The 16,817-nt window shown below is 31.8% G+C and overlaps 1 protein-coding gene across 2 annotated transcripts in view; it reads left to right on the top strand.

The window, feature by feature from the left end:
- The window catches only part of LOC108722008 (caspase-1), a 39,304-nt gene extending 23,053 nt beyond the window's left edge, over positions 1–16,251 (top strand). The window contains exons 4-5 of one of the 2 annotated variants that reach the window (XM_018446890.1): positions 4,198–4,327; positions 15,866–16,251. In XM_018446890.1, coding sequence (XP_018302392.1) covers positions 4,198–4,327; positions 15,866–16,188 — 453 coding nt within the window. In that variant the 3' untranslated portion in view covers positions 16,189–16,251. Of the gene's footprint in view, positions 1–4,197; positions 4,328–11,692; positions 11,772–15,865 lie in introns of those variants that run through there. The other variant, XM_018446891.1, reaches the window with a different exon arrangement.
- Positions 16,252–16,817: the final 566 nt, after the last annotated feature.

Genomic DNA, 16,817 nt, shown 5'->3' with positions numbered 1-16,817 from the left:
ATATATACCTAATTTTATTATAAATAGTTTATTGAAAATAAAATTTAAATTATATGTATACACACTTTAATTAATAATATTTGAAACCGATTATATTTAACTTATTTAACTTTTGATTTTAATTTGACTCATTATTAAAAAATGAAAGAGATATTTTAACTTACGTTTCTCTCCATTTCTTCAAGAAACAAGTTATAATATAAATATAACCGTTTTGGTGTCCATTATTCGCATATTTTCATTAAAACTGCAGAGGCAAAGTTTTCTTCTAAATTTTTGTAATTACTTACGATCTAATGGATGGGAATAGATGACGTCAAAACTGATGATACAGAAATGGATGGCCGTTTCGCGAATTACAGAAAGAGGAAGTCAACTGTAAATAGGACATCCGCATTCCTTTCTCGCTGCAACGGAAATGACGTGTAATTGCGACGATCCGCGTTTCAAAAACGATCAGGTTGACGCAGCCGTGTTATAATTCCGACAACAATGCCATGCTAGATCTAATTCTTTCCCGAGCATAATCCTACTGAGATCGTTTTCCATTTAGAGACACTCCCCATTTATCTGCCTCACGACGATCTCCGAGGGATTTGCGGGCTCGCGCACATTAGTGCACCGTCGGGTTTTTAGCGGGCGCAGCCAATGAAATATGTGCATTCTGCGATGTAATGGAAACTGTTCGCGCGCTAGAAACGCTGCAGTAATTAAGATTACTCTCCGTCCATCCTTGCCGGAGAAAGAGAACAACGGCAAAAACTGTTATTTGCATAATTCCGAAAGTAATGCGAGCGCGTGCATCGTTTCGGGGATTTCGCCACTGGCCGAATTAAAAAGTGCCGAGCGAAGCTATTCGTGTCGCGCAATATTCTATACATTTGTTATTTTTTCTCCCTTTGTTTTTCTTCGCTTTCCTTTTTTGTCCGTGAGTATTTCCGTCATGCTCGCTTTCCACGTCGCTCGATGTGCATATGTTGAGTCGGCCGAATACTTAAATATTTTAAACAGGGCAAAAACGTGGAAAACACGCATTCTTCTTCAAGTACGTTATTATCGTTCTTATATTCGCACGCGTCACATTTGTATGCGCGTATATGCATTCAAGTGACATGGAAAAAAAACAAGATATAAGTAGTACTATTTCACATTGCGAAATATAAACTATAAAGGAGGGTATAACTATTTTCGCGATCGTTTGGGCATCATTTCATTTCTATATTTTTTAAATATATTTTTCTTCAGGAAAACCAAAAATTATTATAACAATGATGTTACATTCAAGAAAAAATTAGTATATTAAAATAAGGTTCTTATTCACACCGTCAAAATTGCTGATAGTTACGCTTCAATCATTTAAGTCCATTTCCACCAATGTATTATAGGTTAACTTTAATCTCGGTTCAACTTTATACTCTTCGTTCTTTTCTAGTTTTAAAAATTAGAAAAAGATGAAGAGTAAGTTTAGCCGAAATTAAGGTTAATCTACATTGATGGAAACGGGCATTAAAAATTAATTTAGAGTTAGATCAACAACTCTCTGAATTCGTTTTTTTAAATGATTGAAGCACAATCAGAGTTATCATAAATTCCTCATCTTAAAATTTTATGACTTTTCTCTGATTTCCAAAAAAATTCCATAATATTTCCTAAATTCCAATAATTATACATTTTCGTTCTGATTTGGAAACCAATCAAATATAATATTTTGTTGAGGGCGCAATTTAACATAGCAATGTAATTCCTATTAATGTTACTGCTGCATTTAATTGTTAAAATGGTAGTATTTCCAAACTACGAAGGTGTGATATATGCATGTTAAACTTATTTAAAATCAAGAAGTTCAATTTTGTAGAAAATTTTTTTTTCTTTGATTTTTCTTTAATTTCCCTGACCGTTTTCAATTTCCCAGACATTTCCCTGATATCCCTGATTTCCAGTTTTGTGGCAAACCTGACAACACAGCAAATTCGTAACAATATGAATGAGGATTTTATTCTTTATTTCAATGTGTACCAATTTTTCTTTGAGTGTAGCGTCATTATTATAATAATTTTCGATTTCCATGAAGAAAAATGCATAAGAAATTATAGAAATAAAACGATTCCCGGTCGCGAAAGTAAAAATTGCACCTTTATTAGAATTACACGAATAGAATTATTTAATTTTTACCTATTTTGAAAAATACGAATGAAACAGAAATATATATATTATGAAATATTTATACTGAAAAACGAGAAATCGTTCCTAACTTTAATATTTAAATTGAAATAAAATAAAATTAAAATAATTCAATTTTAAAACTTAAAATATTAAGATAAAGCAGTTAATTAATATATAATAATTAACTAGCAGTTAATATATAATAATCGACTTATATAGCTTTTGATCGTTCAAAATCGTTGATTAATATACTAGTCGCCAGACAATTGCGAAGATTGTGGAGGGACGATCAATCAAGAACAACTATTCCGACAATGATTGTAATTTAGTTTGCTATGAAAGAAAAAGGATCGGAAGGCCAACTTGCCGGATATCTTTCGAAATTACTGCTTTCGTCCCAAATAGAGTTAGAGGATCGATGATCCCAAAGATAAAGCGGAACGGGGATAAATGAGCTCGATAAAGTTAGCGCTCGTAACGATTGAAATGATTAATAATTTGGTTTCGTGTCTCGAATGCGCGTGCATTCGAGGATCCTAACGGATAGTAATTCACAAGATTCAATTATAATTTTAGATTCATACCAAAAGGTCCAAGCAAAGGTCATACCAAAATGCCAATTATCTCGAAAGCAAATCCAGACACGTGTTCTCTCAATGTGTAAACATATAACTAATTCGTATCTATATAAACGTAGCTAATCAATTGCGAGTTGCCCGAGCAATGATTCGATTGATACCCATTTGAAATTTTAACAACATGGAAAGAGTTATAGTATAGAAGTTATACGCAGATGAGATTATTGGAATTTTCGAACAATGTAAATTGGCAAAGACGCACAAATTCTGGTCGTGTTTATCTATCGAAACTAATGTCATTTTCTGTATACTTGAAAGCTGTGTGCAGCCACGGTAGCCTCAAGTAAGTAGCTTCCGTATTTCTTGCTGCGCTTCCGTTCAAGCTGCTCGTCTTTCGTTAACGACGCTGTAAACATCGATAGATCTGCGTGTAATTGTCTCGTACATTCTATTACGAGTTTACCTTTCCAAAGAGAAGCAATTGCAGCACTTGGCTGCCGGCCATTGAACATTTAGCTCTTTAATATATCAAACGGCCATTGTGCCGTATTCTTACTGCAAGATGTACAATTTTTATCAGAAGAAATAAAGCTACTAAAAAAGAAACTGCTCTGCTTATCAATTTTTCTGAAGCCTTTGACATTCATTTAATGACAAGTATTAAAATGACACAAGAAATATATGTATCAGTTATTATAGTTTAATAATTTCCGTAAACAACATTTACTCCGTATTAAAAAAAAACAGATTGTCGGAAGAAGAATTAATTACTATTAATTCTTGCAGATATGTGATTAAAAATAATATGAGTTAGATTCAAAAATCGAAAGGGAGATATTGAAGTTGATAATGTAACAGAATGTTGTTTCGATATTTTTGTTGATAATATTACAACCATGGATTAAATATCGCTATCGGAGAGCTAAATGTTTTATCGTGTTTTATAATATCTGCGCTACTGCAACTCTTTTTCATGTTTATGTAGTTTCGTGTTTATGTAACTGAATAGCCGATAACAACTCACACTGCAAATCGATTTTTATGTGTTAAACACAACAAGAATACAGAGTACAGTGAGATATAAATACAAATTATTACATTTTATATATATTTTTATATATTATATGTACGTGCGTATACATATATTTGTATATGTTGCAACGGAATATATAAAAACGACACTACATAAAGAATTGCATTAACGTAGCCAGAATTCGGACCTGTATTGCACGGCGATTGCGGCCGTGCACGTAGATATTGCACATCTCTCGTTTCGTGAGCGTTTTAATAATCTCGCGAATCGCGCGGATTATGATGTCACGTTAAAGCATTTTAAACAATTCACTGGACGTTTTTGCATGGAGGAAATCTCCCTCACTGTCGCGGGTCCATGCATCTTTTACGTGCCGAGAAAATCTAGTATCGTCGCTCATGTGCACATTTTTCTTTTCCGCAGGCATGTCGCGGGACGCAATTGGACAATGGAGTGACATTTGTTCATCAGACAGATAGTATAAAGAGTGATATGTTCAAATACAGTATACCAGCCTATGCAGATATCTTGGTCGCGTACTCTACTTACGACGGTATGTATAGATAGTATACGTAAGTATAGGGGTTACAGAATATTTATTCACTTTTCTATTATTCGTAAATGCCGGCAAAGAAATTACTGAACCAAAAATTTCTATAACGTAAACTGGACTTAATTCGTTAAACGATATAAGTATTCAAAGATTAGAAGCATGCGTTCAAAGAGATTATATGAGAAGCAGACTTTCAAAATGCGTTTTGTCCAAAATTTGTAAAACGAGAATTTCAGAAAACGAGAAAGAAAGAAACTTCACTCATAAGAAAATTACGTACTTTACAGAAAATGACAATATGCCAATCAGTAAGATGTGAAATATTAAACAAGAGTACTAAACAATTGCTAAAAATGTTAAACAAATACATTTTGTTTGTCTCTATAGTTAAAAAACGTAATGTACTTTGAAATGTTCATGTTTTTTCAGCATATAAATTAATAATGAAAAAATGCTTTCTGAACATCTCAGAGTAGCTTATAATATAAGTCTTTCAACACTGAATACTACGCCGTCTCTCTAACTTAAAAAATGAAATTTTGGACGAAATGTATTTTGGAATTCTGCTCTTCATATATTTTGAATTATAAGGTGTATGTGTATAAATAGTTTATAAGAAAAAGATTAAGGCTTAGAAAGTAAGTTGCATTCAATAAACCGATTGTGAGTGCATATTTCTTAATCGATGTGTAATCACTAGGTTAAAAAAATTTAATCTTGTCCAAATGGTAAGTTCTTGCTCATTTGCTTCTACTTATAACTACAATAAGTGAACAAAGAATTATGTTATTCATAATTTCTCTTCATAATTTACGAGAGATATTTTAAATATCTTACTGCTCTATCTTTACGTCTCACACATTTTTTAAATAAGTTAATAATTAGTTTCGTTTCATTTGTCTCACGAGTACATAAATGTAGAAATTTAAAAGAGGAAGCAGACGATAATTCTGAATTACTTTATACGAACAAACGGGTACCACAAGTAGCTGCTACCGCGCATAAATGCACACGTAAGCTCTATTTCAAAATAGCCCGTCCCAAGATAATGCAGGGAATCTGAACGAAAGTGGTGCTTCAAAACAGTGTGACGAAGAGTTATAGGAATGTCGCATGCGGATAATCCAGTCATGGAATATATTTTCCCATTCAATTTACTGAAGTAAGCTTTTCCTGATATCCGTTTGAAACTTTGATGATAAGAAATTATAATTACATAAATGAGATTATCGTGATTTATATCAAGATGCAAGTTGAACAAACTATATTTATCAAAAATAGCCTGTAGATATATCAGAGTAGCGAAGATTAATAGAGCTTCCTACGGAATAAAAAAAAAGAGACAGACAAAAAGTTTAGATAAAAAATTAATATAATTAATATATTCGAAGCAATTTTTTTATATTCACGATGTGAAATCGCAGAAAAACGGATTGTATAAATTTATATTCTTTTTCTCTGCTACTAACAAATAAATTACGATTAATTATTCTGTTGATAACAAATCAATCAACCTGAAACGATACCTGATTATTTTTTATCATTACATGTTATAGTTAGAAAAAAATATGGAAGTATGGATTACATGTGCAGTATGTTATAGCACGATATAAATTCGGATAATAAAGAACGGTTGAAAAAATAATGATGCTTACCGCTTGAATAAAGGTAGGCAAATAATGAATGGCCTTGTATATGATACTCGCTAATGAGGATGTTTACTCAAATTTCAAGCCTTAGGCAACCATCATTAGTACGTGTAACGTAAATATATTGAAAATATTTACAAAGATACAAGATAAATTATACTTGTCGAACTCATACATATAAGATGAAATTGTTCGAGTCTGTAAAGTTGGACGTGAAAGAGAACAGAGAGAACAGTATTTTTCGGTGGAGAATCAATGAGCTCCGTTAACTAACTAAGAATCATTATGTTTTTGATAGAAAAGTATAGAAAAAACCCTAATTTATAGAATTTAATTGCAATGAAGTCTACACTCAACGTTATTAATAAAATATAAAAAGTTACAAAATGTCTACCAATTTTGGTCTAAAAAAAATTGCATTTACTCTCCAAAAGAACCCGCCCTTAAATCGACGCGCTTGCATTTTTTGCACGTGTATGTTACGTATCATTCTCTAGCATTCTCCTTTGTATTTCTTATTGTGCTTTGTGTTCGTTGCGACACCTTCCTAACAGTTCTCAAATTCCCAACGATAATTGCATTGAAATGCGTTTCAGTACCAGTTTTCATACTCCGCCGAGCAGAAGATATCAAGAATTAACGAGATACATATATACTCGATTACACTAAACAATAAACGGATATAGCGAATACGAATTAAGCTTCTTCTTCTGGCACACGTCCGAGATTCTATAGCATCATAAGCTGCTTATTCTAAATAATGCAGGCTTCGCGAATGGTACGACCGTGTGATATATAGGTAATCTACGCCAATTCCTCGATTACACCTCGCCTCCTAACGCTTCTCTGCTTCCATGCCGACCGAAACTCGTTAATGAATATAAACCAATATTATTTGCAACTCAATACCTTCAATATGATCCAGCTGCTCTTTGAAATTTCCAATTATTATACCAATCATTGTGTGCTTGATTGCTTCGCTCTATTTATAATTTCTTGCATGTATAATAAACACATCCAAGATTTAATATAAACATCCAAGATTTCCTGATATCAATTCTCAAGAGGAAAAGAATAACGGAAAGAATAACGGGTTTAAAGTATATTTATAAATTTAACTAGATACAGATGTGAAAATAATTTTGTTGGACTATAAAAATAATTATGTAGGACGCTCACTAGTAGATAGAATATTAAAACTTTTTACGGCATTGCTCATCATGCTTCAGTTTCCTACATAATTATTTTGATGAAAAATTATTTTGATGAACTACACTGTCCAACATCGTTTTGCAACATAAATGTAAATAGTTATTTCCGATGTATTTTTGTCTGCTGAATACGAATCCGTTAATAAAATATGATACGTCACAATTTTGAGAAAAATAGCCTCAAAGAGACAAAATATGATTTTTTTCAAGGTCTACATGACTCTGTAGAACCGATACCAAATGTTTTTTTCTAAATTTTATTAACTCTAGATAAAAGTATTGACTTTTAGCTTTAAAATATATTTTAAAATACATTTCGTTTCGACATAATTCTTTATTTTTAAAATATATTAATTTAAAAAATAATATATGTATTATATTACAATAAAAGAAAAGAACTATTTTTAAATCGATAGTATTTCGAAAACGGAAAATCATATTAAAACAATTCAAAATGCATTTTAAAGCTAAAAGTTGATATTTTTGCATTGATAAAATTTAAAAAAAATTAGTACCCATGCCACAGTAAAGACTCTATACCTATGAAATCGCCATTTTTTGCTTTTTTACGTCATTTTTCTCAAAATTGTAACGTGCTAACCAAATTTTGTCAACAGATTCGTATTCAGCAAGAAAAAATATGTCGGAAATGATTATTTACATTCGTATTGCAAAAAAGGGTAAAATTTTGTGTAATAACAATGTTATTTTTAGATCTGTATTTGCCTAAATTTCAGCAAACTCGTTCTATCCGTGTATTCTTCATCATGAAGAGCTTACACCAAATCTCAGTAGAATCTCAATAATACAACCGTTTTCAACGATTCCAACGCGTATCTTTGTGTTTAATCCAGCTGGAAATCGCTTGTTAAAGAGAGGTCTCTAAAATCGAATTCGTTGCGCGAACATCGGCGACAACGCCCATATAATACGACGCGTACATTTTCCCGCGGTTTCCGCTCGCGTACAAACATTTGACTTGCTGTTGCTAATGGAGTGCGAGAATTTGTGTTGATAGTGGTGTACACCAACGGGGTACAACAACGCGCTGTCTAGCGAGAACGTCAATCAGTCAACTGATAAATCGATACATGCGCTCGTAATACTGTCTCGAATCGAACTGCATCTAGGATTCAACCTAAATACGATTACAATAGCTCGATATAACATATACTAACGGTATACGAATACATTGAAACGTTTAACGTTCTCCCGTTATTCGAGATTTTCCTTTTGTCGAACGTCGTTCCAAAGCCTTTATTCAATAACTAAATCTAGACTTCGATAAATAATTGTACCTTCATTATTTAAATTAAAGAATTTACAAATACAAATTTATTTTATTAAATAAAATTTAAAGTTATAACGTGTTATATATTACTATGTATATAGTAAAATATAAATCGAACGAAGAATAATTTTTTTTTCTTATAGCGAATTCGATTGGACGCACTAGTGCTTCCAATCGAATTCGCCATTAGTTTATTTTTTGGCAATTTTTATTCAAAGTTGCAAAAAGTTCTAAAAAATTAGACACAAAAAATAAGTAAATTCATGTAAAACAAAATTCTGGGCATATTTAAAACAATAAAATTTTTCAGCAAAAATTGTCACCACAAAAAACTGTCTTATAAAAAATGACGAGAATATTGCACTTACAATGAATCCATAAATACGTCGCACGCGTTTTTATCGCGTATCTATATTCCTCGATATAAAAACAAAGAAAATATTTTTAAGAACATTTCTCATGTGTAAAACAATGTATATCGGTTTATTATTGCTGCTGTAAGAAACGGGAGTGCATCGAGATGTAAATAATAGTTTCTGCAATTTCTAAGATATCGATACGAAATAAATATTGACTTTTTTTAGAGCAGGAAGTTTTGTAACTGAAGTTGGATATCATCCAAGCTTGTTCAAACGACTATTTTAAAGCGTTCCTGGCCATTCGTAGCCAAGTTTCACATCGTGATACATTTTTTCGCTCCTTTTTCATCTCCGTTTACATCGCTCGATGTAGAAACATTGTTCTTTCTTTCGAGTTTATATTTTTCTCATATATCCATTAACCAGGAGATAAATGTCTGTTTTAAGTCTCTTAGCCAATTCCCGAATCAAATAAAATATGTAATTAATATGACTGGATATGTAACACATCAGTAAAAATAGTCATAAAAATATAGTATTTTTATGACTAATAAAGTTTGTAAAGTTTTCCTTGAATAGAACTTAAAAGGAGCTGAATAAAAATAAAGATAAAACTGTAGAAAAGGGTAGCAATCGCCGACGATCGTCACCTTGACATATGTTGTCAAGGTCATGATCCTGAGTGACCTCCAATAGGTTTTAGGTGGTGGCCGTTAATCGTTAAAAAGCTATTAACAAAAAAAGTAACATCTTATTTCTGCTTTATACAATATTAAGAACTACTCCGCGCTCGACTTGTCTGGGAGCATCAGACTTTTCACGCGAAACGAGGTCCATCCCATTTCTTTTTCCTGTCTAAAGACGCATGACTTTCTACGCGAAGCGAGTTTCACTCTACCTCCCCCCTGCCTAGAGAGACACGACTTTCTATGCGAAACGAGTTCCATCCCACCTCTCCCCCTGCCGAGGGACGTCCGACTTTCCATGCAAGCGAGTTCCAGTAAAATTGAAAAAACAACTTTTTCAAATAATTTGAAAAATTCTATTTAACAATGTTTTAAGAAATAAAGTTTAAATTCAGAAATAGTGTTACAATAATTTACTTTTATTTAGGTTAATGAATTCCTGCATTCTTTGACTTTTTCTGGTTTTCCTGGATTTTCTTAGAGCCATTATTTAATTCTCGGACTTTTTCCGATTTTCCCTGACCGCTAACAACCCTGGCACTATAATTTAAAGTATTTTCACCATATTTAAAATATTTTCGTCAACTGTTCCTACAAATAAGTAGATACATTTTTAGATAAAGCGTAATCTGAATTGCAGACTTTCAAACAGAAAACAATTGAAAATTAATTTCATTTTCCTTTCTTGTAAATACAAAATTATTTATAAGAATGAGAAATATAATATAAAAAAGATAATACTTAGATACTTAGTAGAGTATTAACCGTAATATTACGATAAACCATCGACAGAGGATAATTATAATAATGAATTAAAAATATAACACTATAGCTTTTTCTTAATGATAAAATATATGATTATTCCAAAATAATTCTAAAACAATTAATAAATCTACAATTATCACATCTATTAATAATTTTACAATTATAAATTGTGTTGTTCGAATATATAGAACTTATATTACATTGTACATATATGATCGATGTAATTATCTCGATATGCAAGTGTAATTATTTATACAATATAAATATTTGGTATATTTATATAATCACACAAAATTGCATTTAATTATATATATAAATTATAAAAAGTGTAACAATAAATCAAAGTTATAAAACGTATTAAACACCTTGTTAATAATAAATAACTTTGTATTCTTTGTGACATATATTTTATAGAAATATTTTAATAGAAGATCGTTTTTAAAAAAGAGATGATTATCACGACCCAATCTAGATCTCAATGCCTCGTTCCTCTTTTATTAAAAAAATTTCTTTGTACGCTAAAGAGAGAGAGAGAACTTCCTTTTATATTTTCGCTATATACTATTGGCCAAGTAGAAGATAACGCCCTAAGCACAATTCTGGAAGGAACTGTGCGATAACTCAAACTTCACAAATCTAACGGAAACGCATTGACAATATGCGTGAGAATATCACAGAAGGTTCCGAAAGAAATATTGCAAACTCTTGACTGAGATTCGCCTAAATTCGGAATCGAATAGCGCGAACTTTGTTACGATCGCAGTTCTGGTGATTTATTGCGAATGCGAGCTGCAGCGTGACAATTCGCAAAAAACCGAGGAAACTGGAAAAAAAAAGGATACATCGAAACTCGGCAAACCAACAAATGCGTTGGCAGGTTTCCGTGTGAGAATTTCACATAGCAGCAAAGCGTACCGCGCGATGTCAATTCTGCGGGATTGGATTAATGAAAAATATCCGTCGATTGTCAGCGAGATAACTCAGATAATCACAAATTGCGTCCACCGAAATTAGTACTTTGGTACCAAAGCGCTCGTATCTCGTTTATGAAAATGACATTTGCACGTGGTGTGAATTACAATTAAATTCCTCGTAAATAAAAGCTTCTCTTTCAGATATGCTATTATACATACGTGTGCATAAATATGATATACGTTCAAATAGAATTTAGAGAAAATTATCTTCTTACTGAATTTATAATAAAAATATCCAAAAGTTACTAATTATGCATTAATATCTTCCATTTTGAAATATACATTTTGGATAGCCGCAAGTAGTTTACTTATATAGAAATATCGCCGCAAAATTTACTTGACTATTCGCAACTTTACTCATCTACCTTAAATGTCTATCGATTAAAGAGGGTAAACAGAATTATGTAATACGAGTATGTTCTCTTTACAGAATGATGTTTGCGGATACGCCTCGTCCATCGTATTAACCGAGCCCGATAAACAGAAATTGTTTATAATAGAAACAGAAGATATGTATATCGAGCAGATAATGGTTCACGTTGCTTTTCAACCGCAAACATTTTTTTGCACCTGCCATAATCGCGTGCTTGCAGTCGAAATCAAATTCGAGTTAATATCCGCGGATTGAATGTGAGTTCATTAAAATGAGGCGCAGATAAAACCCCAATGATGTCCCAACGTATTTACGCATTTCGCAATGATTATTAATGATTATTACGAACGTGCATGCACTGATTGCATAGTGGATTTATTTCAATATATTTGGAGTAATTCCGACAATAATCGCAGCAAACGAGTAATTGGATTTTTCAAACAGTCTGAAAGAATCTCGGTTTTCTCGCGAGGTAAAATATTAGCAATTAGTAATAGTTGCATATAGGTTACCTTATCTGAATCACAAGAAAAGAGTACACTTTTTAAAAAAGAGATGATTATGCAGGGGCGGAAGGAGAAGGATTTTTTATGCATTATATGTAGATATTTAATAAAAGAAAATTTCTATAACATAATTTTTATTAACAATTCTTATTATTATAATACCATTTTATACACGGAGAGAATTTTTTCTTAAAGTTTACCCTGAAAATATGGTAGTTCTGGAACAACATTGTATTTCGAAGAATTTTATGTAAATTTCTCCCATTCGTTAATGAAACTACAATAAAATATAAAATAAGTTTGATTAATTTTACTGAAGTACATGTTAAAAAATCTTTAAAATATTGTATTGTACCACAACTACCATATTTTTAGGGTAAACTCTAAGAAAAAATTTTCTGAATTTTAAAAGATAATTCTCTCCGTGTAAGTATAAAATTTTAATTAATGACCAGAAATTTTATTAAAATTTAAAAAGAGTATGACTGGTAACTCTAGATGCATCGTATAATAAACATAGCACGCTGTGGTCACGCTATTAATATCCCAAAGAAGATTACTTGTTAATGCGTGTGCGTATATGTGACGCTTATATGCAGCAGGAAGTGGACGTATTGTTAATAATGTAGGTGGTGCTGAATTCGCGGATAACACCTGGCTCGCTAAAGGCATCATTAATATGCCACGTAGGAGATAAGCGCATAGTTAACATACCGATGGTGATAGTAAACGTGCATTTAACACTTCGCTATGGAAATGAACGTATGGTTAATACATCATCGAGCACGTGTATATCCGGTTAGCGCTAAGATGTTCACGACACGTGATTTGCGTCACATGTGTTATTATTAGCGCTTAATGCATATTGCGCCCGGATATTCTCCGAAATTGCTAATTAATTGTAAATTATCAATTATTCGGACAGATTGTCATGTTCAGCGATACTGATAACTAACAATAAAGAAATTCAATCCTAGGCTTCATACAAAAGTTTGATAAAGATCTTTTTCAATAATTTTTAATATTTAATATAAAATATTACTAAAATTAAACTTATAATTAAATTTTATAAATAAAAAACCCATCTAAAGTTATAAAATAAAAAAATGATACTTCGTTATCTGTAAATAATGTTAAAAGATTTTTATATTTTTAATTATTTATATTTTAAGAACAATCGCTATTTGGATTTTTATAGGAGAATTATCTCTATTAGTGTATGTAAGATTCTTAGATAAAAACAGCCATGGTGAGAATCTGGCGCACGCTGTATACGCCATTTAAGGAGAACACGTTGTCAGAATATATCAAGAAATCGATTTCTCTTACATATTCTTGAATAGTAAGTAGATGCAAATGCAGTTTTTGCCTATTCTAACAACGTATTTCCTGTAATACGCTTCGATCCTTATACAATGCAACCTTTCAAATGTAACGAATTCTACATCGCGATGCTTCATGTTGCTCGTAACTGTCCAATTGTTAAGATTTATTAACGAGCGTATAGATCCCTCTAACTTGAAAATGTCTTTGACCGAATAATCAGCGGTGAAATGTGGCTGGACCAATGTAGTATTCAGTACCTTTGCAAAGGACGTATCGATCGCAACGTGTTTGAGCCAATGTCGATGATAAGGTCTCATTGGGGTAAGATCAATGGAATTGCGAAGTAAGGGACGAAATAATTGAACAGCAAGATCCGGACGTGTATGTCTATAACGCGTGCGAAGTAATCCCAGATTAAATAATCGCTGGCAAATCCAATCTGTAATGTAAACGGGGGAAAGAGAATAATCTGATTTTGAACTAATAGTTATTAATGCTATTAAGAGTCCATACAAACAAGATTAAAAATAGATTAAGATAGCAAGAGATCAAAAACTATTTACAAGAATTAACTTCAGTGACTCAGGTTTATTCCATCTGAACTACGATTTGTGTTGAAACTTCAGAGTCTGTAATTGTCTTTGTACTGTGGACGATTCTGCACTGTCATTGGACATCACGATTTATGTTCGTTTCAATCAATTTATTTCTATTTATGTAGATTAACTTTAATTAACTTACTCGGTTACGGTTTAACTTACTCTTTTTGTCTTTTTAATTTCTAGAAAAAGATAAAACAATAAATTCTTAGAAAAAGGTGAAAAGTAAGTTAGACTGAAATTAAAATTAATCTACATTTTAATAGAAATGGATATCACTTATTAACTTTTAGAAAACAGGGATCTATTTTTTAAATCTTACAGCTTTTCCTTAAGTAAGATTTGTCATAATTCATTACTTCATTATATTTCTTGTCTCAAAATATGATAGATACTACTTCAACGCCACTATAGTGACTTCTCGTTCTATAAAGATTAATAAATAAAATCGTCGAATAAATAAAATATAATATACATATAATAATTCTCTAATGACTTTAATAACTTTTCACATAATTTTCTTACAAGTATCAAATAAATACTTTCTAAACGTGTTTCGCGTATAGTGTCGTTATCTCTAATCTCACATTACTTCGCTTAATCCTCAGCCCATTAGGTGAGGTCTAAGACTCGATGCCATCTAGATGTAGAATGTACGCAGCTTTCCTAAGAAGTTTAAGTGCTCTACTAAGGTAACACCGAACTTTGTAATTTCAGGTTAAAATATATCTGTTCCGCGCAACACAATTAGCAAGGAATATGCGGTTGCTCGTATATGCGCGGAAAGTTAAGATTAATTTAAACTTATTGCCCTAGAAAGCTGCAAGTTTTTATTAGACACTGCAGAGTTATCTCGAAGTCGTAACAAATCTGTCAACTTGGCGATGTAAATCTATATACACTGTTAAATTTACAGTGCTAAACTTAACCTAAGGTGAGTCGTCACTGCTCCTACTAAATATTATATATCATTATTTTATACTAAAACGATAATTAAATTTGATACTATATCGTATCAATTTGACACTACATAGGTTAAATTGACATGACATAGTGTCAAATATAACCATTGCTTTAGTATAAAATAATGATATAATTGATTAGGAGCAGTGGCGACTCACCTTAGATTAAATTTGACACTATAGATTTAACAGTGTATATACCTTTGCTATCTTTAACAACTCTATAAGCTTTAATAAATACATTTTATTCTTATTCCAAAAATCTTTTTAAAGCAAGCGAGTTATTAACCCATTAAAGGACCAAGACAAATTTTTTTTCTCAAAATTTAAAATCCTTTTAATGACAAGCTACTATGCCCTTAAGGAACCTACTTGCCAAAAATTTCGCATCCCAAAGTTGATCTACTTTTTTGGTCGAAAAATCGACCAGCGATCCTTAATGTGTTAAGATACAAGAACTATTATCACCTATTTATACATATAGGTTGTTGCATTTTCGAAGGCTTCATATTTTTCTAATAGTCTGAAAAAAAATCAGGTTACATATTTTAACGTCTTAGAAAAGGCAGGTACACGTTAACCATCGCGTGTACAGCTTATACCCGATATACATATCTCTAGAGTTTTATACTTATCTCTAGAGTTTTAAATTTCTACCATGTCCTATATCCCTGCTATTATCATAAGTCATGTATCATTTGCTGATCCACCTTACTAAGAGCTCGTTGCCGATAACGTTGCGTGCATCTTGGCTGCGCAAAGTGTATCTCATTAAGTATCGGAAAGGCAAATCAATCCACTACAGTCTGAGAGTAAACCGCTCGTTACGATTTTCAGGTTTTTTTTCGTGGCGCAATCCGGACACTGGCTCCTGGTTCATACAGGCACTCTGCGAAGAGCTGGACCTTCACGGACGTAGCCGCGATCTACTCACCATAATGACCTTCGTTAATCGCCGTGTCGCTATCAAGTATCAATCCTATGTGCCACAGAACGAGAAATTCCACGCGAAAAAGCAGATTCCGTCGATTGTCTCGATGTTGACCCGCCTTGTGTACTTCCCCGACAAACACACATCAATACCGAACAATATTGACGATGGATCAAAGGAAAAGAAAACCGAGGTCTATAAAAATAATGCAAAACTTTTGTTCCATTGAAAGAATTTACCAGGATGATAGATTCTTTGACAAAATGATTTCAGTCAAATTGTTTTTGATGCATCGAACTTTTTAAAAAGTGATTATTGATCGACGCAACTCATCGAACACATATGTTACGATTGAGTTTCGCTTTCCCATAAAGAATTTAAGAATTTGATATGCGAAAACGAGAAAAAAAGACAAAAATAGATTGTTTAAACTTACATAGAGAGAAAGAAAGAACATCTAGAAGAAAAGAAAATTTTGCTAAAATATGAAGTGACGCATGACATGCTATTTGCTTTAATATCTATTTTTATTTTTAACAAAATTAATAAAGACATTTTGGTTAGAATTGATCATCAAAACCTGAATAATTAAATAGTATATTTCAAATGTCACTCTACAAATTTAGCTAGATACAGATCCGAAAATAATTGTTAGACCATCAAAATAATTATTTCCAACAAAATTATTTTCTGATTTGCATCTAGTTAAATTTTTAGATACTTCAGCAAAAGCATTCTTTGCGTGTAGCACAAAATTATCTGTTTTTTTTTATTATTATTTTATTAAAAAAGAAAGCGATAAATATTTTTAAATATTTTAGATATCCATATTGTAATTAAAAATTTAATTAAATACTT

Source organism: Mycetomoellerius zeteki, unplaced genomic scaffold, assembly GCF_001594055.1.
Source record: "Mycetomoellerius zeteki isolate Tzet28-1 unplaced genomic scaffold, Tzet1.0 scaffold19, whole genome shotgun sequence".
Taxonomy (NCBI): Eukaryota; Metazoa; Arthropoda; class Insecta; order Hymenoptera; family Formicidae; genus Mycetomoellerius; species Mycetomoellerius zeteki.
This window is presented reverse-complemented; position numbering and strand designations above follow the sequence as displayed.